Source organism: Thalassophryne amazonica, chromosome 7 (genome assembly GCF_902500255.1).
Source record: "Thalassophryne amazonica chromosome 7, fThaAma1.1, whole genome shotgun sequence".
NCBI classification, from domain to species: Eukaryota; Metazoa; Chordata; class Actinopteri; order Batrachoidiformes; family Batrachoididae; genus Thalassophryne; species Thalassophryne amazonica.
The window spans coordinates 33,772,183-33,794,517 of NC_047109.1; the positions used below are offsets into that span (position 1 = coordinate 33,772,183).

Genomic DNA, 22,335 nt, shown 5'->3' on the forward strand with positions numbered 1-22,335 from the left:
AAACAAATGTGACACCAAAGAGGTTATATGTGAGACCCACCTTCCTTGTAGTCATTACAAAGCTGGTGGAGTAGTGATTTCTCATCCCTGCTTAGCAAATATTCCGCAATATCCACAGTTTCAGACCCTGGACTTTGTCTAACCATCCGTCAGTTGCTTTCAAGGGGTCAGAAATTTGTTTGTCTCCAACTATGAACAAGGACTGATAGTCATTTTCAGTAACAGCTCTCTCTTTCTCCTTTGTCAGCACCAACGGCAGTTTCTGTACCGATGCAGCATACGCAAGGGCAGCCAGCTCTTCCTTCCATTTCTGTCGCAGTCCTGTTGTAACAGGCGATCCGCGGAGCTTACAAAAACGCTTTAAATCGTCAACTATCCAGCGGTTGAAATGGTCCAAATCATAGCACTCCTTGCTGCTTTCCGCCATCTTTGAATGTGGATTGGTAGCTGAAAAAATTTAGCGTACCCATAATGCACCGCACAGCCCGAGATGTGCACTCTGCTTATTGTGACTGTTTGTGCGTATGCGTACCTTCTTGGAGTCCCTGAATAGAGTCGTGTATGGTGGGGAACTCCATTGTTCTGCTGGGGAGACATCAATGCACATGACAGGGACACCTGGAGAGGTGTGATTGGGAGGAACGGTCTTCCTGATCTAAACCCGAGTGGTCATTTGTTATTGGACTTCTGTGATAGTCATGGACTGTCCATCACAATCACCATGTTCAAACATAAGGATACTCATAAGTGTACATGGCACCAGAGCACAGTAGGCCAAAGGTCGATGATCAATTTTGTGATTGTATCAACTGATCTGACCTGTGCTCAAGTTGTTCCATCATGTTACTTGTAGCACATGAAAATCTGAAGGGTGCTCAGTACACGTGTTCACTCAAAGGCTGACTGTTATACCCCCATCCAACCTGGTCTCACAGCAAGTCATGAATCAGCAGCACGAAATATACATGAATCTATTGGTTCGTGATATTGTGACAAAAAGCGCCTCATTTTCACCACAGCACCACAAATTCATTCTAATTCATTCCGTGATGGCTGCACGAACTTAAAAGTGAAGCAGGGGGTCAGGGCTGGTTATGATTAGGGTTGGGGGAAGGAGTTGCATTAGGTTATGGTTAAGGTTAGGGTTGGGGGTAGGAGTAGGGTTAGTAATAGTGAGTTAAAAAAAACCCGTCACGAAAATTTGACTCATTTCGTGAGACTGGGCTGCCCCATCACACAAGAGGAAAAATAAACCCGAATGCTGTCCAAATGAAAATTTGACCTCCATTTGGTCAAAGTCAAGGCGCAGTTGAATCCTCCGATAGCATTCTGCATACACTCCAAAGAGTCAGGGAAATTCCTGTGGCCGGCCCAAATGTTTAGCACACGTTGAACTGCTGTCTGACTGCAGCCTGACTCCATTCTAAATATTCTCACGGCATCAAAACAGCATTCAGAACAGTCTGAACCTGCTCAAGAGACTTTCATCATGGTCAGGCACATCAAATCCTGCCAGCATGTTCAGATTGTGCCACGGATAAGCTGTATGTGCACCTCCATTGGATCCCATTCAGTGTGCGCAAAGGCAATATTGCTATGTGCAATGTCTGTGGCACGCATCCATCTTGTGACGTAGACATGAACACTGCGCAATCAAACCGAAAGCACCATGTGTCACAGTGAGTCAATGCATCTCAGAGCCACGGAGCAGCATGCACATCTGAAGGGGATGTCATATCCACAATAAACCTTATATTACACATACACTGTCATTCCCTCCCATGCATGGATTTGATAAAGTATGTGAAATATTGTGATCATCATAGTTAAGCTGCCCCACAGCGAATCAACACATTTCAGAGGCTCGGCGCGGCATGGCACAGTGCAGGTGAATGGCATGTCACAGCTGTAATACACATAATTATGACATGTACACCATAGAACTTTTAGGACGAATGATGTTCCAACTGTATTGCCAAGCCATTACTATACAAATAAAATAGAAAATCACCTTCGGAGTGGCTCCAGATGCATCTCACAGTGAAGGGCGAACAACAGCCAAGCAGCAGACTATGATAAAATCCCTGACATCCAAGAAGTGTCATGAGATGGTGACATCAGTCAAGTGCCAATGGCACATAGCCCGTCTACCACGAAATATACATCCCATATGATGCACCATCCAGCAGCGCAGCACGTGCCACACTGCAAGGCAGCAGGATGCACTGCTGCATGTCAGGGCATGCAACACGTGATCGCAAAGTCCAGGCAGTATGTCATGTGAAGCAATAACTGATTGGCAGGACACACGCGTGAACCTCAGTGAGGTCATCTCATGGATCTAATATGCTGGAGAGGGGAAAGCCATCTGGCTGTATCATCTGATGGCTCTGCAGCTCGTGCGTGAACTCATATCATGTGATCACATTGCTGCGCATGCCTGAGCTCATATCATTTGATGGGGCCGTAGCTCGTGCATGAGGTCATACCATATGATCGCCCCACTGGGCGTGTGTGAGCTCAAATCATCTGACGGATTCGCAGCTCCTGCGTGAACTTATTTCATGTGATCGCCCTATTGAATGTGTATGAGCTTGTATCACCTTATGGCTCCACAGCTCATGCTCATCATATCATGCGATCAACCTGTTGCTTGTGCATGACGCTGTATCATCTGATCACTGTACTGGTTGTGCATGATGCTGTATCATCTAATCGCTGCACTCTGCTGTTCAGTAAGAGAGAGAAGGAGAGAGCATGCAATGGGAGGGGGAGCGGGTGTGCTGCTGCTGTGTAATGCTTTTACACTTAGAACCTGCCTCACCTCCCCTCTGTCTTACTTATTTTATCCATTATTTGTTCTGATATATGTTGTCCAAGGGTCCCCTGATTATGGGTTTACTGAGATACATTATGGACTCATGGCTATTACCGGTGGCTGCAACAATAATAGTTGTGGGTGTGCACATCTGGGTCCTGATGGCCTTTGGATATGATTCGACATCCAGCAGAAAGACACAGCAGGCCTTCAAAGGATACCAGACCACAGTGCTTGTGCCCCTCCTCTTGCTTCCACCTAGACTTCAGGTGGCAATTGGACTGCACTTATATGGAATTTGAGTGCATTCTTGATATTCTTAATGCATTTTGACAGCATTCTGGGTATTCGTGCTGTGTTCCAACTATATTTGAACTGCATTCGTAAGACCCCTGTCACACATAGCAAGAATGTGTTGATATCAGGCAGAATCACTCAGAATGGAGAAAAAAAACAAAACCTTGAGGTACAGTCAGGAGGGAAAGACAGACAGCCGTGTAGGACCGGCAGACGACCACGTGGAATGTGGGCAGATCCAGTCCAGACTAAGTTGTGCTCACCCACATAACCATAATCCAAGTGTTGTCAGACAACAGTACAGAGACACAAACTGCTGTCAGACTGCACCAGAAACATAAACAGAGTGCCGAGACTGGCAGACGGATGCGCCAGAGTGCTCTCACTCACTCACTCACCCACTCATACACCAATTTACTCATCCTCTCGCACCCTCGCACTCACTGACCTAAGCAGAACATAGCAGCGGCAGGATGACACATGCGTCTTTGACATATGACGGACTGTGAGCACCGTGCCCATGGACACAGCATGGCAACGGTGATGTCATCAGCAAACAGAGGGCACAGGAGACCTGTGCTCCTCACTGAATGGTTGGATCACCAGCATGCAGCACAGGACAATGCCTGACATGGGATATTTTTATGCCATGATGGAAGGGGCATTTTTGAGCTGGTGTCATCAGCAAACAGAGTGCATGGGACAGCTGTGCTCCGCACTGATCGGTTGGATCACTAGTGCATGGCACGCCACAGCACAGCGCTTGACATGTCATATTTTTATGCTGTGATGGACGGGGTATTTTTGAGCTGGTGTAATCAGCACACGGCACAGGTGGGGTGAAAGGGGCTTTCCTGGCCATTGTCCGCCCTGCGCTGTGAAACACACCTGAGGCTGTACCCAGTGGTGGGCACTGTTCAGCTAATCCGATAACCAGTAATTAACAAAGCTAATGTTTTTGTTAGTGGATTAGCTTTTCAGATAAGTTTTAAAACCATCATCGGACCAATTATCTTCCGATAAATTTTGTTCCGATAACTTTCAGTTCGCGGACATTTTTTTTGCTGATAAAGTGAGGAAAGTTTAACAGCCAAAAACGTTTGTAAACCCTAAAATCAAACATTTTAGATGTAGATGTAGATGTAGATGACTGGTTTATGGCAGACTGGCTGTCACTTGTTGATCACATCATCATCATTAAGTGCAAGACGTGATTGGCCGGTCGACGCGATGAGCATTGTGGGTCGTGTGGTTCAAGTTCACTTTGGATATTACACTGTTACTGTTCACTCGACACAAACAAAATGGATTATTTTCAACATTATTTATTTTATTTCTTTGTGGCATGAGATAATTTAATCACCAAGACTCGGTGGAAGAGAGGAGATCTCAAGGTGCAGCTGCAGGGACTTTTCTTCACCAATTACAAATAAGGACGCTTTATGTAGAATATTTTCTTCAGAATTTAATGAATCCCACTGAAACTAACAGGTACAAATGTATATTTACTACGTGTCTTTTACTCTGCCAATCAATGCATTTCTGGACACGTCACTTGTTTAAGCCGCAGCATTCAAGGCATGAGAAAAACAGCATCTTTTAGTTCGTAAATGACGGTGTATATAATACCGAGATAAACTGTGACTTCTAATACTGTGTTTTACTGCTTTTGAAAGATGATGGCAGTATTTGGGGTTTTATTTTTTTATTCATTCATTTTTCATGTGTTCTTTTTGTGTTTGTGATCCTTGAATTTACCCAGCAGCACCTGAAGCACTTAAAGTGAAACTGGCTTAACAGAAGCCGACAGTGTAATCTGATGGAGCTGTGTTCGAATAAAAGTTATCGGTTATGTTATCTGTAATAAAGTTTTTTTGTTTGTTTGTTTTTTTTTAGCAATTTATCGGTTTAGCGTCAAAAAAGATCACTTTTCAGTTTTCACATTAATGGTTATCGAAGCTAAGATTTTGGTTAGTTGTGCCCACCACTGGCTGTACCGGATGTGAGTTCACATGTATATTCCAGCCCAGTCTCACTTTTTTTTTTTTTTTTTTTGGTGCCCCTGTGACGAAATTAGTCAAATTTTTGTGACTGAGCTTTTTTTTTAACTCCCTATTCCTCAACCTACTCCCACCCCACCCCTAACCTTAATCATAACCTAATGTTACTCGTTCCCCTCACCCTAACCATATTCACTGCAACCCCCTGCTTCACTTTTAATTTCGTCCCGCCATCACGGAATGAATGAAAATGAATTTGAGTTGCCATGACGAAAATGAGGCACTTTTCATCACAATATCACAAACCAATAGATTAATGTATATTTCATGCTGCTGAAGCACTACTTGCCGTGAGACCTGGTTGGCATATTCATGGTGTCATGGGCTGGCAAAACAGTTCCACTGTCATTCCTCTGACAGAGTTAGATGGTAAATATGTCATAATCTGTGTTTTGCAAGGGCGACATCCCATTCTGTTGTGTTGTGGTCGCTGTGCCGAGCCTCTGACGCGCACGACACATGAACTTGCAGTTACAGACGGTGCTTTCGATTTAATTGCACAATGTTCACGTCCACTGCACATGATGGATGCATGCCACATACAGTGAGGAAAATAAGTATTTCACCCCCTGTCAGTTTTGCAGGTTTTCCCACCTACAAAGAATGGAGAGGTCTGTAATTTTTTATCATAGGTACACTTCAACTGTGAGAGACAGAATCTAAAAAAAAAATCCAGAAAATCACACTGTATGATTTTTAAATAATTAATTTGCATTTTATTGCATAAAATAAGTATTTGACCCCCTACCAACCAGCAAGAATTCTGGCTCTCACAGACCTGTTAATTTTTATTTAAGAAGCCCTCTTATTCTGCACTCTTTACCTGTATTAATTGCACCTGTTTGAACTTGTTACCTGTATAAAAGACGCCTGTTCACACACTCAATCAATCACACTCCAACCTGTCCACGATAGCCAAGACCAAAGAGCTGTCTAAGGACACCAGGGACAAAACTGTAGACCTGCACAAGGCTGGGTTTGACTACAGGACATCAGGCAAGCAGCTTGGTAGAAGACAACAACTGTTATGATTATTTATTAGAAAGTGGAAGAAACACAAGATGACTGTCAGTCTCCCTCGGTCTGGGATTCCATGCAAGATCTCACTTTGTGGGGTAAGGATGATTCTGAGAAAGCTCAGAACTACACAGGAGGACCTGGTCAATGACCTGAAGAGAGCTGGGACCACAGTCACAAAGATTACATTAGTAACGCATGATGCTGTCATGGTTTAAAATCATGCAGGGCAGCAAGGTCCCCCTGCTCAAGCCAGCTCATGTCCAGGCCCGTTTGAAGTTCACCAGTGACCATCTGGATGATCCAGAGGAGGCATGGCAGAAGGTCATGTAGTCAGATGAGACCAAAATAGAGCTTTTTGGAATCAACTCCACTTACTATGTTTAGAGGATGAGAACAACCCCAAGAAAACCATCCTAACCGTGAAGCATGGGGGTGGAAACATCAACTTTGGGGGTGCTCTTCTGCAAAGGGGACAGGGCGACTGCACTGTATTGAAGGGAGGATGGATGGGGTCATGTACCTTGAGATTTTGACAAACAACCTCCTTCCCTCAGTAAGAGCATTGAAGATGGGTCATGGCTGGGTCTTCCAGCATGACAATGACCCCAAACACACAGCCAGGGCAACTAAGGAGGGGCTCCATAAGAATTTTAAGGTACTGGAGTGGCCTGGCCAGTCTCCAGACCTTCAATAGAAAATCTTTGGAGGGAGCTGAAACTCCAAACCTGAAAGATTTGGAGAAGATCTGTATGGAGGAGTGGACCAAAATCCCTGTTGCAGTGTGTGAAAACTTGGCCAAGAACTACAGGAAACGTCTGACCTCTGTAATGGCAGACAAATGTTTCTGTACCAATTGTTAAGCTCTGTTTTTATAGGGGGTAAAATACTTATTTTATGCAATAAAATGCAAATTAATTATTTAAAAATCATACAGTGTGATTTACTGGATTTTTTATTATTATTATTCTCTCTCACAGTTGAAATGTACCTATGATAAAAATTACAGACCTCTCCATTCTTTGTAGGTGGGAAAACCTGCAAAACTGACAGGGGGGCAAATACTTATTTTCCCTACTGTACATGTTGCATATCAACATATCCTTTGTGCTCCTTGAACAGGATTCAGTGGAGGTGCATGAACGTGGCACAAGTGGGAGATACTGGCAGGATCTGATGTGCCTGATCCATATAGCGGTTTCCTGACTACAATCATGTTCCGACTGCTGTAATGATGCCCTACAAATAAGTAGGTTGCATAGGCAGACGACATCCAAACGTCTTTTTTCCCTCTTCTAGGGGACCCGCAGTGTCGTAGACTTTTCTGTTGAATTCTGGGTTCTGGCAGTTGAAGCCAGCTGGAACACCGCAACACTGTGGAGCATTTATTAACTAATTAGCTTAGACACTGCACAGAACCCTCAAAATCCCAGGCCTGTGGTAGAGGACCCGAGATGCTTGAGGAACACACATGCTCTCCTCATTTTTTTGGTGGAGGGGGGCTGGGGTTTCGATAGATAGATAGATAGATAGATAGATAGATAGATAGATAGATAGATAGATAGATAGATAGATAGATAGATAGATAGATAGATAGATAGATAGATAGATAGATAGATAGATAGATAGATAGATAGATAGATAGATAGATAGATAGATAGATAGATAGATAGATAGATAGATAGATAGATAGATAGATAGATAGATAGATAGGACAACAACAGCTCTCTGTCTGATGTCTACTCAAAGTGCTGAGCATGCACAAAACTTTCTGATGAACTCAATGGATATCAGCTCACAAGGAACACACTGAAAAAATGAGAAAAGGATTTGTGCAGGACAGAAACTGACATCAACATTTCATATCCATTACTTAAAAGATTTCGCCCTCACAGTGAGACTCAGAATTAAAGTGGGAGCATTTTCAGGGTTCAGTGTCCCACCCATGTCATACATGAGCTCACCTATGTTCCACCTCTTTTACCATATATGGCCTGCTGACACACACACACACACACACACACACACACACACACACACACACACACACACACACACACACACACACACACACACACACACACACACACACACACACACACACACACACACAGCAAAGGACAGAGGCACACATGTACTTCACACAACATACTGGATGAAAAAAAAATTAACTTACCTTTTTTTAAAAATGTAGAACACTACACCAGCAGTGAGGCCAACAAGTAAACATGCAATTGTTGTTCCAACAATGGCACCAGGTGAAAGTGATGAAGATGGGCCTTCTGCCGAAACTGCAGTACAAAATTGTAAATAAATAATTAATTAAATAATAAATAATTTTATCATCATTATGTTAATAAAAATACAGTTTCAAACCCCACCCCTAAATCTTGTGTCAGTATAACATGCAAATGCACTCGGGGTAACTGTGGCAACCCCAAGTGCAAACACAGGAGCAGCCGAAAGTACTTACTTTACTATTAATTGCTCCGAGTATGTGTCTACATCATGCTTGAATGAAAAAATGACGCTGTGCCGAGCCTCTGACGCGCAAGTAATGAGCCAGCAGAGAACACAGCACAAACTAGTCAAAAGACATGTTGAAGAGATGAGCTTAGCTGAAAAATACACACAGCTGCAGCAAAACAGTCGAGCTCTGCAGGATGAAGTTAGGAGGCTGAGTAAAAAGAGTGAAGAGTACAGCTTTAAGTCAAACTTCAGCTCCTCAAAATGTGCTGCCTACAGCTGTGAACAGGCAACTCCTCACTCCTGCTCTTCTGCAAAGGGGACAGGACGACTGCACTGTATTGAAGGGAGGATGGATGGGGTCATGTATTGCAAGATTTTGGCAAACAATCTCCTTCCCTCAGTAAGAGCATTGAAGATGGGTCATGGCTGGGTCTTCCAGCATGACAATGACCCCAAACACACAGCCAGGGCAACTAAGGAGGGGCTCCATAAGAAGCATTTCAAGGTCCTGGAGTGGCCTGGCCAGTCTTCAGACCTGAACTGTTGTGTGGGCCGCCAGAAGAGGAGGTACTGCTGGCCCACCACCAGAGGGCGCTCTGCCTGAAGTGCGGGCTTCAGGCACGAGAGGGCGCTGCCACCTCCCAAGAGCGGCCGGGTTGACAGCTGTCCTTCTGGTTCGGTGGCGGAGGAAATCGTGTGGTTCCGGTTCTTCTCTAGACGGACGTCTCCTATCGTCGAGCCTGCCCACACGACACCTTTATCCATTGACTTTGTATTTATTCTATAATCTGCTGTGTGTGGTTGTGGCATTCACAACAGTAAAGTGTTCAAATTTAACTTCTTCTATTGTCCGTTCATTTGCGCCCCCTGTTGTGGGTCCGTGTCACTAAACTTTCACAACATGAACGCAATAGAAAATCTTTGGAGGGAGCTGAAACTCCAAACCTGAAAGATTTGGAGAAGATCTGTATAGAGGAGTGGACCAAAATCCCTGTTGCAGTGTGTGAAAACTTCGCCAAGAACTACAGGAAACGTCTGACCTCTGTAATGGCAAAACACATGTTTCTGTACCAATTGTTGAGCTCTGTTTTTCTATGGGGTCAAATACTTATTTTATGCAATAAAATGCAAATTAATTATTTAAAAATCATACAATGTGATTCACTGGATTGTTGTTTTTTTTTTTTTAGATTCTGTCTCTCATAGTTGAAGTGTACCTACAATAAAAATTACAGACCTTTCCATTCTTTGTAGGTGGGAAAACCTGCAAAACTGACACGGGGTCAAATACTTATTTTCCCCACTGTATATAGTTTTTTTCCATCTGCATGATGGCCTGCAAGTTCCTGCGGTGGAAACAGGCCTACTGAGAAGGTCTCACGTTTTCTTCCCACTTGACGCTTTCTGGTTGGAGTTTACATGTTCTCCTGTGTTTGTGTGGGTTCCCTCCGGGTGCTCCGGCTTCCTCCCACATCCAAAGACATGCAGGTTAAGTGAAGTGAAGGTCAGATGAAGTGCTGCTGGTTTGTGATGCTCTTTTTGTGTCAAAAGTAAAAGATGATGTTTATTGCTTCCAGTGAATGATCATGGTCTATGTAGCTTCATCATGGCTGATGGGGTTGCTGCAACCGTCTGTGTGTTTGTGCAGTCGGCTCGCTGCGAGGACGGAGAGGTGAGGGGGCGAAGGAGGGGTATGAGCTGCTTCAGTCAGTGCAGGTGAGAGGAAGCAACAAACAACTGTTGGTTCATCTTCTTCACACCGTGTGCACGTGTCGGTGACAGTCATACTGAAATTATGAGATGAAATAAATGGTCAAAATTCCTTAAAAATGAGAATATAGGAATGAACATTATAAAAATCACACACACGTGTGTTAAATAATAATAATAATAAAAAAAAACCTGATGTGGAGAAACTCTGCAGTGATGTTCAGAAGCAGAAATCACACAAAGCAGGTGAGAACTCTGAACTTTAACAGACTGTTATTTTTCAAAGATATTTATTTTAGATGACTCAATGTCATTTTATGTTCAAGCACAAAATGTGACTGAGGAGGAGGAAAAAGAAGAAATTAACTCTTGTCAGAATAAAACACAAGCTGCTAATTTTTGTTATCTTTCAAAGTAGTTCTGAGTTTCATTTATTTCAAAGTAAGTTACATCTTATTATTTTCAAAAATCATGAGAGTCATATCAGTCTGCATTGTTCAGTTTTTCCTGCATGTGTTTGTGTATTTTTTCCTTCTTTATAAGAGTTTGGTGCTTGTGTTTGTTCTACAAAGTTTTAAAAAACAATAAAATGTTAACACTTTTCTTTATAGCAGTTCTGTAATTTCAGATATGCAACAGAAACAGTCACAAATCAGAAAAAAAGTTGTGACTGCATGTAAAATGAAGATTAAAAATAAAAATGTTGCACTATTCCCAGTTTATCCACTCACACCCACTGAAGCCAAAAGTGTCTTGGTGGCTTCCCTCACTTTTCTTCCAGCATGGACATTTAGTTTTTGAGAACTGCCTCCCTGACACAGATTTACTATAAAGTACCACACTGTGTTCCTGAATGATCGATATAAATGAAGTCTAAGAAATGTTCAGTCACTTGGAAATGTTCATGTATTCAGCCTGACATTTCTCAAGAAAACTGGCTGTGAAAATGATTAATTAATTCTTACATTTAGAATAAACAGCCCTGTTCCAACCTTTTTTTTTTTTTTTTTTTTTTTTTTGGAAAATGCTGCAGGCCTTAAATGCAGGAATGGATATATATCAACAAAAATTAAATAAAAATAAAGCTGACCACACAAAACATGAAATATGTTGGTTTCATACAGTCAGCAGTTACAGAAAGAGAAGTCAAAGTAAATGTCAGGATCATTACGTGTCCACCACCACCACATTTTGAAAAACTATAAGACCACAGGCCATACATTATCTATGTTTTGTGTCTTTTAGTGAAGTTTTTTTTTGTTTTGTTTTTTAATTTGGAATGGGAAGAGCCAAAAGACGAAGAAGAAGGATTAAGGCAACCAGTGCCTTCCTGTATTACCACAGATGAACTCTTCCTGTTGCCACATCTTCTGAAATAAAACTGCAGAACACTAAAACCCAAAAACTAAAAGAAGGAAAAAATGGGAGTGGTACAGGAGCGGGAGTCATTTTTCCCGGAGTGGGACATGACAAGAATTTTTATTTTTTTACTCTGGCCTGGGATGGGATGGGACAGAAATTTTTCTGTGGGAGTGGGACGGGACAGGAGTGAAAATCTACTCCCATGTCACCCTCTGGTCTGATCCACACTGCTATGAAGGTGATGGGATGGTAGGAGTACCAGGGCCTGCAGTCTTTGTATGACCAGTCTGTTTTCAGGCACACTCAGAGGATATTGACTAACTCCTCACATATCCTCTATAAAGAATATGAACTCTTGCCTTCATGGAGGCGGTACAGAGGTCCGAAATTTAAGATGAACTGTTTAAAAAGTAATTTGTGCCGACATCTATCAGACTTCTGAATAAGATTGCGTATGGCGGCAGAACTGTGCGATGGCTCCATGGTATTTAAGGTCAGGGGAAGTGTGCAACATGGGTGGGGGGGGATTGTCTGTTATATTGTTGGTGGTTGTTTCTTATTCATATTCATATTTATGCGGGTGTTTATATTGGATGGGGTTTTTATTGTTTTTATGGATTTTATTGTGTTTTTTTCTGATAATTGTTTTTAACATGCATTGTATGCAGTATATGAGTCCAAGATGAATTTTCCTTTTGCGGATAATAAAGTATATTATATAACGGCTGAGTGGATTCTTGTCATTTGATTGGTGCTTTGTATGTCACATGACATTGAGTAATTCATCCCATTTGTGTTGTATTGCATTCAGAGTGTGGCTTGGTTCCATTTAGATTGCAAATTTGGTCCCATACATTTGGTACCATTGCACCAAACATATGGGACCAAATTTGCACTCTAAATGGAACCAATGGAAATAAATGGAACGTGATCACGTGCACACGCGCACATGTGATCACGCATACACACGTGCGCACGTCCTCGTGCATGCATACTCATGCATGCGCACACATGCTCGTGCAAGCACACACGTGCCCGTGCATGCACACTCCTGCGTGCACACGTCACAAACACACGTGCTCGCGCACGAGTACATGCGCGCCCACGCATGCTTGTGCACGCGCACCCACACGTGTGTGCACGTTGTTAGTAGGAAGAGAGAACAAAAGCTGGACTCATTTCTGATGTGATTTTTTTTTTTTTTTGCTGCACTGAGCATGTATACGAGGTCTGTTAAAAAAGAATCCGACTGTTGGGAAAGTGTCGTAGCACGGACCTACAATAGGGGGCGCAAATGAACGGACAATGAATAAACCAAAAGGTAACAATTTAATGTTGTGACACTACACAACGAAAAGATACAGAAAATATGCACAGTCAATTAGCACCAGGTGACGTGTGGCAGGCTCGAAGATAGGAGACCCCCCCGACGAGAGAGAAGCCGTACTCCACACGGCTTCCACCACCAACGGCCTGAAGAACACCGGAGCCGCCAAGTCCCGAATCCCCAGGTGGCCTCTGTCCCCGGCTGTCGACCCTGGTACTGCTGGCAGAGAGCAAAAAACAGGATGTGTGAGTGTGAGTCTGCACACTCAGTAATACACAGTCCAACACTGATGGGAGGGAGCACCTCCACCTCCAATCATACACTTAAGCAGCTCCTGTCAGTCACTTATCTGGAGGGAGTGGGAGGCGAAGACGTCGCGGTTCCCACAACACGCCGCTCCAACAAAACTGTCCCACAGGAATAAACGGCTGCAAACAGAGATCAAAACGTGGATTAATCCAAATACTGCAGAGAAGGATTACCTCAGGAATGGTAGTCGATTTCTCGGCGAGGAGGTGGAGTTGCAGTCCGGCTTTTATGGTGGTGATGATGATGAACGAGTGACAGCTGGTGCAGGGGATGAATGACAGCTGTCACTTCTTCTAGGTCTGGCGCCCTTTCGTGCTTGGAGCCCGCACTCCAAGCAGGGCGCCCTCTGGTGGTGGTGGGCCAGCAGTACCTCCTCTTCAGCGGCCCACACAACAGGACCCCCCCCCCCCCCCCTCAACGGGCGCCTCCTGGCGTCCGCCCAGGCTTGTCCGGATGCCGTGCGTAGAATTCGGCCAGGAGGGCCGGGTCCAGGATGAAGCTCCTCTTCACCCAGGAGCGTTCCTCAGGTCCATACCCCTCCCAGTCCACCAGATATTGGAAACCCCGGCCCTTACGACGGACGTCCAGAAGCCTGCGGACTGTCCAGGCAGGCTCCCCGTCGATGAGCCGGGCAGGAGGCGGCGTTGGTCCCGGAGTACAGAGGGGCGAGGTGTGGTGTGGCTTGAGACGGGAAACATGAAAGACGGGGTGAATCCGCAGTGAAGCCGGGAGTCGAAGCTTCACTGCGGCCGGGTTGATGATCTTGAGGATCTTAAATGGTCCGATGAATCTGTCTTTCAATTTAGGGGAGTCGACACACAGAGGGATGTCCTTGGTCAAAAGCCACACCTCCTGCCCAGGCTGGTATGTGGGGGCCGGGGAACACCGGCGGTCCGCATGGGCCTTAGCCCTCGTCCGGGCCTTTACCAATGCAGAGTGGGCGGCCCGCCACACCCGGCGGCACCTCCTGAGGTGGGCCTGGGCCGAGGGCACACCGACCTCTCCCTCCACCAACGGGAACAATGGGGGCTGGTACCCCAAACATGCCTCAAAAGGGGAGAGGCCGGTAGCAGACGAAACTTGGCTGTTGTGGGCATACTCGATCCAGGCCAGATGGTGACTCCAGGCCGCCGGATGCGCGGAGGTGACACATCGGAGGGCTTGCTCTAACTCCTGGTTAGCCCGCTCTACCTGGCCGTTGGTCTGGGGGTGGTACCCGGACGAGAGACTTACGGTGGCCCCCAGCTCCTTACAGAAACTCTTCCACACCTGTGAAGAGAACTGGGGGCCCCGATCCGAGACGACGTCCGACGGTATCCCATGCAGCTGCATGACGTGGTGGACCAGGAGGTCTGCCGTCTCCTGGGCCGTCGGGAGCTTCGGGAGGGCCACGAAGTGGGCCGCCTTGGAGAACCGGTCCACTATCGTGAGAATCACGGTGTTGCCCTGGGACGGCGGGAGGCCCGTGACGAAGTCCAGGCCGATGTGAGACCAGGGGCGATGAGGCACTGGCAGGGGATGGAGGAGTCCCGTCGTCCTCCGGTGGTCCGCCTTACCCCTGGCGCAGATGGTACAGGCCTGGACGTAGTCCCGGACGTCGGTTTCCAGGGACGCCCACCAGAAGCGCTGCTGGACTACTGCCACGGTCCTGCGCACTCCGGGATGACAGGACAGCTTGGACCCGTGACAGAAGTCCAAGACGGCAGCTCTTGCCTCTGGTGGGACGTATAGTCTGTTCTTGGGGCCAGTCCCCGGGTCCGGGCTTCTTGTCAGGGCCTCCCGGACGGTCTTCTCCACATCCCAGGTGAGGGTGGCCACGACAGTGGACTCGGGGATGATGGTCTCGGTGGGATTCGACAGCTCCGCTTTGGCTTCTTCTTCATGCACCCGGGACAATGCATCTGGTTTTTGGTTCTTGGTTCCGGGGCGGTACGTGATCTGGAAGTCAGAGCGCCTGAAGAACAGAGACCAGCGGGCTTGCCTGGGGTTCAGCCGCTTGGCGGTCCGGATGTACTCCAGGTTCCGATGGTCCGTGAAAACCGCGAAGGGCAACGACGCCCCCTCCAGCAGGTGTCTCCACTCTTCAAGAGTCTCCTTCACCGCGAGGAGTTCCCGATTGCCGACGTCATAGTTCCGTTCAGCTGGGGTCAACCTGCGGGAATAAAAGGCACAAGGATGGAGAACTTTATCAGCCTCCACGCTCTGGGACAGCACGGCTCCTATCCCTGAGTCAGAGGCGTCCACTTCAACTACGTACTGGCGATCAGCATCAGGCTGCACCAGAACTGGTGCAGTCGAGAACCGGCGTTTCAACTCCTGGAATGCGGCTTCGCACCGATCCGACCAGGTGAAGGGGACTTTGGTGGAGGTCAGGGCAGTCAGGGGGCTAACTACCTGACTGTAACCCTTGATGAACCTCGTATAGAAATTTGCAAAGCCGAGGAACTGCTGTAGTTTCCTGCGGCTTATCGGTTGGGGCCAATCTCTCACCGCCGCAACCTTGGCCGGATCAGGGGCGACGGAGTTGGAGGAGATTATGAACCCCAGGAAGGACAAAGAAGTGTGGTGGAACTCGCACTTCTCGCCCTTCACAAACAGCCGATTCTCCAACAACCGCTGCAGGACCTGACGTACATGCTGGACATGGGTCTCAGGGTCCGGGGAGAAGATGAGTATATCGTCCAGATATACGAAGACGAACCGATGCAGGAAGTCCCGCAAGACGTCGTTTACCAAAGCTTGGAACGTCGCGGGGGTGTTGGTGAGGCCGAACGGCATGACCAGGTACTCAAAGTGACCTAACGGGGTGTTAAATGCCGTCTTCCATTCGTCTCCCTCCCGGATCCGAACCAGGTGGTACACATTTCTAAGATCCAATTGAGTGAAAATTTGGGCTCCATGCAGGGGCGTAAACACAGAATCCAACAGGGGCAACGGGTATCGGTTGCGAACCGTGATCTCATTCAGCCCTCTGTAATCAATGCATGGACGGAGTCTGCCGTCTTTCTTGCCCACAAAAAAGAAACCAGCACCCATCGGGGAGGTGGAGTTTCGGATCAGCCCGGCAGCTAAGGAGTCCCGGATGTAGGTCTCCATTGATTCGCGTTCCGGACGTGAGAGGTTGTACAGTCTACTGGACGGGTACTCAGCGCCCGGGACCAAATCGATGGCACAATCATACGGTCGGTGCGGGGGAAGAGTGAGCGCCAGATCTTTGCTGAAAACGTCAGCAAGATCATGGTACTCCTTTGGCACCGCCGATAGATTGGGGGGGACTTTGACCTCCTCAGCCGTAGTGCCGGGAGGAACCGAGGATCCTAAGCACTCCCGGTGGCAGGTTTCGCTCCACTGCGTCACAACCCCAGACGGCCAATCAATCTGGGGATTGTGCTTCACCATCCATGGAAAGCCCAAAATCACTCGGGAGGTAGATGGTGTGACATGGAACACTATCTCCTCCCTGTGATTCCCAGACACAACCAAAGTCACTGGTTGTGTCTGATGTGTGATTAATGGAAGCAGGGTGCCATCTAGTGCTCGCACCTGCAATGGTGCCGGCGGAGCCACCAGAGGGAGCCCAACTTCCTTTACCCATCTGCTGTCCAGCAGATTCCCTTCAGACCCCGTGTCTACCAGTGCTGGGGCGTGAAGGGTTAAATCCCCACAAAGGATTGTTACTGGGATTCGTGCAGATTTGTGGGGTTTTCCCGCGTGCGTGTTATGGCCCACCCTTAGCCCAGTTTCTAAGGACGGGCGTTGTAGTTTGACCGTTTTTGGGCAGTCCTTCTGCATGTGCTCGCAAGAGCCGCAGACAAAACACTCCCCGCGGGCCAGCCTCCTTTGTCTGATATTTGATTTTAATTTGGCCCTGCTCGTGTCCATAGCCTCCTCAGCAGGGGGAGCTGTAGCCACACGGAGCTCTCTGGCAGTGAAGCGTGGGGACGACGTCACCTTGTCGGAACCGGAAGGGGGAGGGACGGCTCGTGCCCAGTCACGACCCCCGGCCTGCTCCCGACGATGCTCGTTTAAACGGTTGTCTAAGCGTATAACTAAATCGACAAGCCCGTCAAAATCCCGCGGTTCCTCCTTGGCCAGTAGGTGCTCCTTAAGGACCGGGGACAGTCCATTTACAAAGGCGGCGCGGAGCGCAACGTTATTCCAGCCGGACCTCGCTGCCGCGATGCGGAAGTCGACTGCATACTCAGCTGCGCTACGGCGCCCCTGTCTCATCGACAGCAGCACGTTCGAAGCGGTCTCGCCTCTGTTGGGATGATCAAACACTTGTTTGAACTCCCGTACAAACCCAGTATAAGACGTTAGGAGCCGTGAATTCTGCTCCCAAAGTGCCGTAGCCCATGCGCGTGCCTCTCCTCGAAGCAAATTAATAACATAAGCCACCCGGCTAGCGTCTGATGCGTACATGACAGGGCGCTGTGAAAAGACGAGCGAACACTGCATGAGGAAGTCCGCGCACGTCTCGACACAGCCCCCGTACGGTTCCGGAGGGCTTATGTATGCTTCAGGGGACGGTGGGGGAGTTCGTTGAACGACCAGTGGAACGTCTGATACAGGCCCAGGACCAGCCAGAGGAGTGGCTGCAGCAGCGCCCTGATCGCGCGCTTCCACCCTGGCGGTGAGAGCCTCCACCCTCCGATCAAGGAGGACACTCTGCTTGGTCACAGAATCTAACCGAGCCGTGAAGGCGGTTAAGATCTGCTGCAGCTCACTCAACACGCCTCCCGCTGACGCCTGCGCTCCTGGCTCTTCCATTGGCCGTTCAAACTCGGGTTGACGCCCCTCGGAATCCATGACGATGGCCGAGAAATCCTGTTGGGAAGGTGTCGTAGCACGGATCCACAACAGGGGGCGCAAATGAACGGACAATGAATAAACCAAAAGGTAACAATTTAATGTTGTGACACTACACAACGAAAAGATACAGAAAATATGCACAGTCAATTAGCACCAGGTGACGTGTGGCAGGCTCGAAGATAGGAGACCCCCCCGACGAGAGAGAAGCCGTACTCCACACGGCTTCCACCACCAACGGCCTGAAGAACACCGGAGCCGCCAAGTCCCGAATCCCCAGGTGGCCTCTGTCCCCAGCTGTCGACCCTGGTACTGCTGGCAGGTGGAGTTGCAGTCCGGCTTTTATGGTGGTGATGATGATGAACGAGTGACAGCTGGTGCAGGGGATGAATGACAGCTGTCACTTCTTCTAGGTCTGGCGCCCTTTCGTGCTTGGAGCCCGCACTCCAAGCAGGGCGCCCTCTGGTGGTGGTGGGCCAGCAGTACCTCCTCTTCAGCGGCCCACACAACACCGACCTTTTTATTTTTTGCAAAAACTATATGGATTTGAATCATGTGTGCTTTCATCAGCCAAGCTTGAACCTTCGTGCGCATGTGTGAGTTTTTTCATGCCTGTCGGTTGCATCATTCACCTGTGAGCACGCCTTGTGGGAGGAGTGGTCCAGCCTCCTCGGCGGATTTTCATTGTCAGGAAATTGGCTGAGAGACTGCCGCTTTACTGCATCAAAATATTTTCAGAAACTGTGAGAGACAGCCAGGTGGAAACCATTTGGAAAATTCAGATGGCTTTCGGTGAAGATCTTATGGGGATCACACAGATTAAGGAGCATTACAACCAGATTAAAGACGGCCCACAGCGGCTGAGGGCGCGCCGCACTTCGAGCGGCGATCGACAGGCTGAAACGAGCAGATCATTTCCAAACTGAATGCTGTGTTGATCCGGGACGTCTTCTGACTACTACAGAAATGGCAGAAGAGGTGGACATAGCACTTTTTCAGCACATTCCACTATTACAGGAGATTTTGTCATGGAAAGAGGAGCGGAGGAATTCGCCATGGAGCCGCTAATGGTGCGGGACAAAAGCACCTCTGTGTTGGTCTCACAGGACATACCCTGAAATGCCCAGCTCTTGCACCATTTGGAAGATTCAGACGGCTTTCGGTGGCTTTTCAGTCGTGTGACTATCCGAGAAATTGTGGACGAGCTGGACATGCCACATGTCCTGTGAGGCTTCATCACGGCGTTGGTTTTTGTTCTGTGCCATGCGGTTGCGTCCCGACGCAAGAAGTCCTCCGCACGTCTTTCCATGACAAAAACTCCTGTAACAGTGTGATGTGCCGAAAAAGTGGTATGTCCACCTCTTCTGCCATTTCTGTAGTAGTCAGACGTCGTCCCGGATCAACACAGCATTCAGTTTGGAAATGATCTGGTCATTTCAGCCTATCGATGGCCGCTCAGAGCGCAGCGCGCCCTCAGCCTTTAATCTGGTTGTAATGCTCCTTAATCTGTGTGATCCCCATAAGATCTTCACCGAAAGCCATCTGAATTTTCCAAATGGTTTCCACCAGGCTGTCTCTCACAGTTTCTGAAAAAATTTTGATGCAGTATAGCGGCAGTCGATCAGCCAATTTCCTGACAATGAAAATCCACCGAAGAGGCTGGACCACTCCTCCCACAAGGCGTGCTCACAGGCGAATGACGCAACTGACAGGTGTGAAAAAACTCACGTATGCGCACGAAGGTTCAAGCTTGGCTGATACAAGCGCACAATTCAAATCCATATAGTTTTTGCAAAAAATAAAAAGGTCGGATTCTTTTCTAACAGACCTCGTACAGTCTTATTTTTGTTGTTCACGCACGCACAAGCGCCGACCAGGTTGTGTGTGTGTGCACGCGCACACGGGGGACACGACTCTCCTGAGACATAATTTGAGCTAACTGACACTGCTAATTCTTGTAAGATATACACACACACACACACACACACACACACACACACACACACACACACACACACACACACACACACACACACACACACACACACACACACACAACAAATCCACTGTGCTGCCTGTTAGCAAGAAGAGAAAGAAAACCTGGACTCATTTCTGACGTGACTTTTTTTTTGCTGCACTGAAGAGGTACAGCTGGACCGAGCCGGTTACGTGGGCGCGCACGCACGGGACAACGACATGATGATTTGATTGAGTTAACTGACGCTGCTGCACATTCACACACAAAATCCACTCCCCTGTAAGCCATCTAGATGCATGAAGAGCTGCCCACATTAAACGCTGATGTGATTTTTGGCTGAACTGAGAAACTACACAAAGTGGGTTTTTTTGTTTGTTTGTTTGTTTGTTTGTTTTAATGGAAGTCCAAAGTCAGTGCACAGCATCACTGGACTACATGTCACAGTGGAACACCAAAATGTAAGTCCCTTTTCTGTTGTTTATAAATTAATAAAATATCAAATGACAGTGATCTATTTTAGCCATTATATAAAACAAATAATGAATGTTTTTACATTATTTCAATGGTACGAATATTTAATTCGGGGAACATACCATTCAACTAGGCTCGCCTCGTTGAATGGTATGTTCCAGCTTTCACCTCATGAAATATTCGTACCATTGAACTCATAAACATTCATTATCAACAACAAGAGAAAGTTTAAAGACAAAAGCTGAGGCTTCTGGGCAAAAATTTGTAGATCTCCACAACTCAGGTTCTTCCTTCTGGAGCATCTCAAAGTTCCAAGGTTTCATTATCTTGGATCTCATGTAGACTTCACATCATCCAGAAAGGAGGCCCAAATTAACAGAACATCAGGACCACAACTTAGGAACGATGGAGCTGGAGGCATCAGATAGAACTGTGTCATCAAGATTAGAGAGCACACCATCACACAACCTAAAATGCTGGCAACCATAAAAGAATCCATGACTCCAAAACTGACACGCAAATAGTCATTAATTGTCTTGGTGAAGAATGATAAATTTTTGTTGAGCTAGACACCAGAAGTGTGTCCTGCAGCCATTATTACTGACTGTAGGTTCTATTATGACAATGAAAACTAAGCATTCATAGTCTGTCAGAGTCCTTTTTTTTTTTCCCTATTTAACCCATCTCATAATGCCAGACTTAAAATCTGTGATGAGTCACAACCTCTCAGTTGACAAGCAAGTGTCCAAAGTGTACAACTCTGACATAATGAATATATTCACAGTTCTCCTGTTGTACAGTGATTAAATGTGCCCCCCCATATCACTGATCAAAAAAGATGTTTGATATCTCTGAGTTTGTTCATTGAAGGCCCGACAGCTGTAGTTTCCAGTCTGATTCTGCTGGATGTTGTTCAGTCTCAGTTCTGGTCCAGAATGAGACAGTGTCTCTCCATTCAGATACCAGTCAAACTGGGCAGCTGGTTTGGAATCAGCCACAAAGCACAAGGTGACATCTGATCATTTCCCATAGCATAGTTGTGATGGACAAAGCATCAGATTAACATTTTCTGGACCAAATGAATGTAACAAGCAAACACAAGATAAGAATATAACAGATTACCACAGTATTATTAGAAGGATTGTTTTAAAATTATTATTATTATTATTATTATTACAAATTTACAATAACAAACAACAATGCATACAAACTGCACACACACACACACACAAAAAAGAGTTGTGCAGTTATGCAGAGTTCCACAAGGTACAGTGACCAGACCAAACTTGATTTTGTATATTAATAGCCAAGTGACCTCTGTGTGCTTGTGTACCTCTTTATGGCTTCAATCACAAAGAAACTGGGCACCGCTGACATTTGCCATTTGGTATGCTTATGTATTTTGGGTCAAGGATGAACTCTGCAAAAATGTAAAGTTGATAGGAGTAACATTTTTTGAAAAATTAGGAATATTAGCTCATAACAGTGAGCAATGGATGTTGTGCTGCAGTGCACCACAGGAGTTTGGGTTTTGGGGTTAAGGGCCCTGTCACACATTGATGATTTAGCCAGCGTATGCCAACCATATTAAAAATGCTGGCATATGCTGGTGTACGTCTAATAAATTATACATCTGTCACACGTGGTTTGGGTCAGTACTGCAGGGTATGGTGCGGGTCAGAACGGCTAAGTCTAGCTTGGTTTGCAT

At 46.7% G+C, this 22,335-nt stretch overlaps 1 protein-coding gene across 1 annotated transcript in view; it reads right to left on the bottom strand.

Annotated features, from left to right (window-relative positions):
• Positions 1 to 22,335, bottom strand: part of LOC117513414 (carcinoembryonic antigen-related cell adhesion molecule 2-like) — a 290,345-nt gene that overhangs the window by 36,791 nt on the left and 231,219 nt on the right. Inside the window, exon 9 of the mRNA XM_034173599.1 lies at positions 8,369 to 8,483. Coding sequence (XP_034029490.1) covers positions 8,369 to 8,483 — 115 coding nt within the window. The remainder of the gene's footprint in view (positions 1 to 8,368; positions 8,484 to 22,335) is intronic.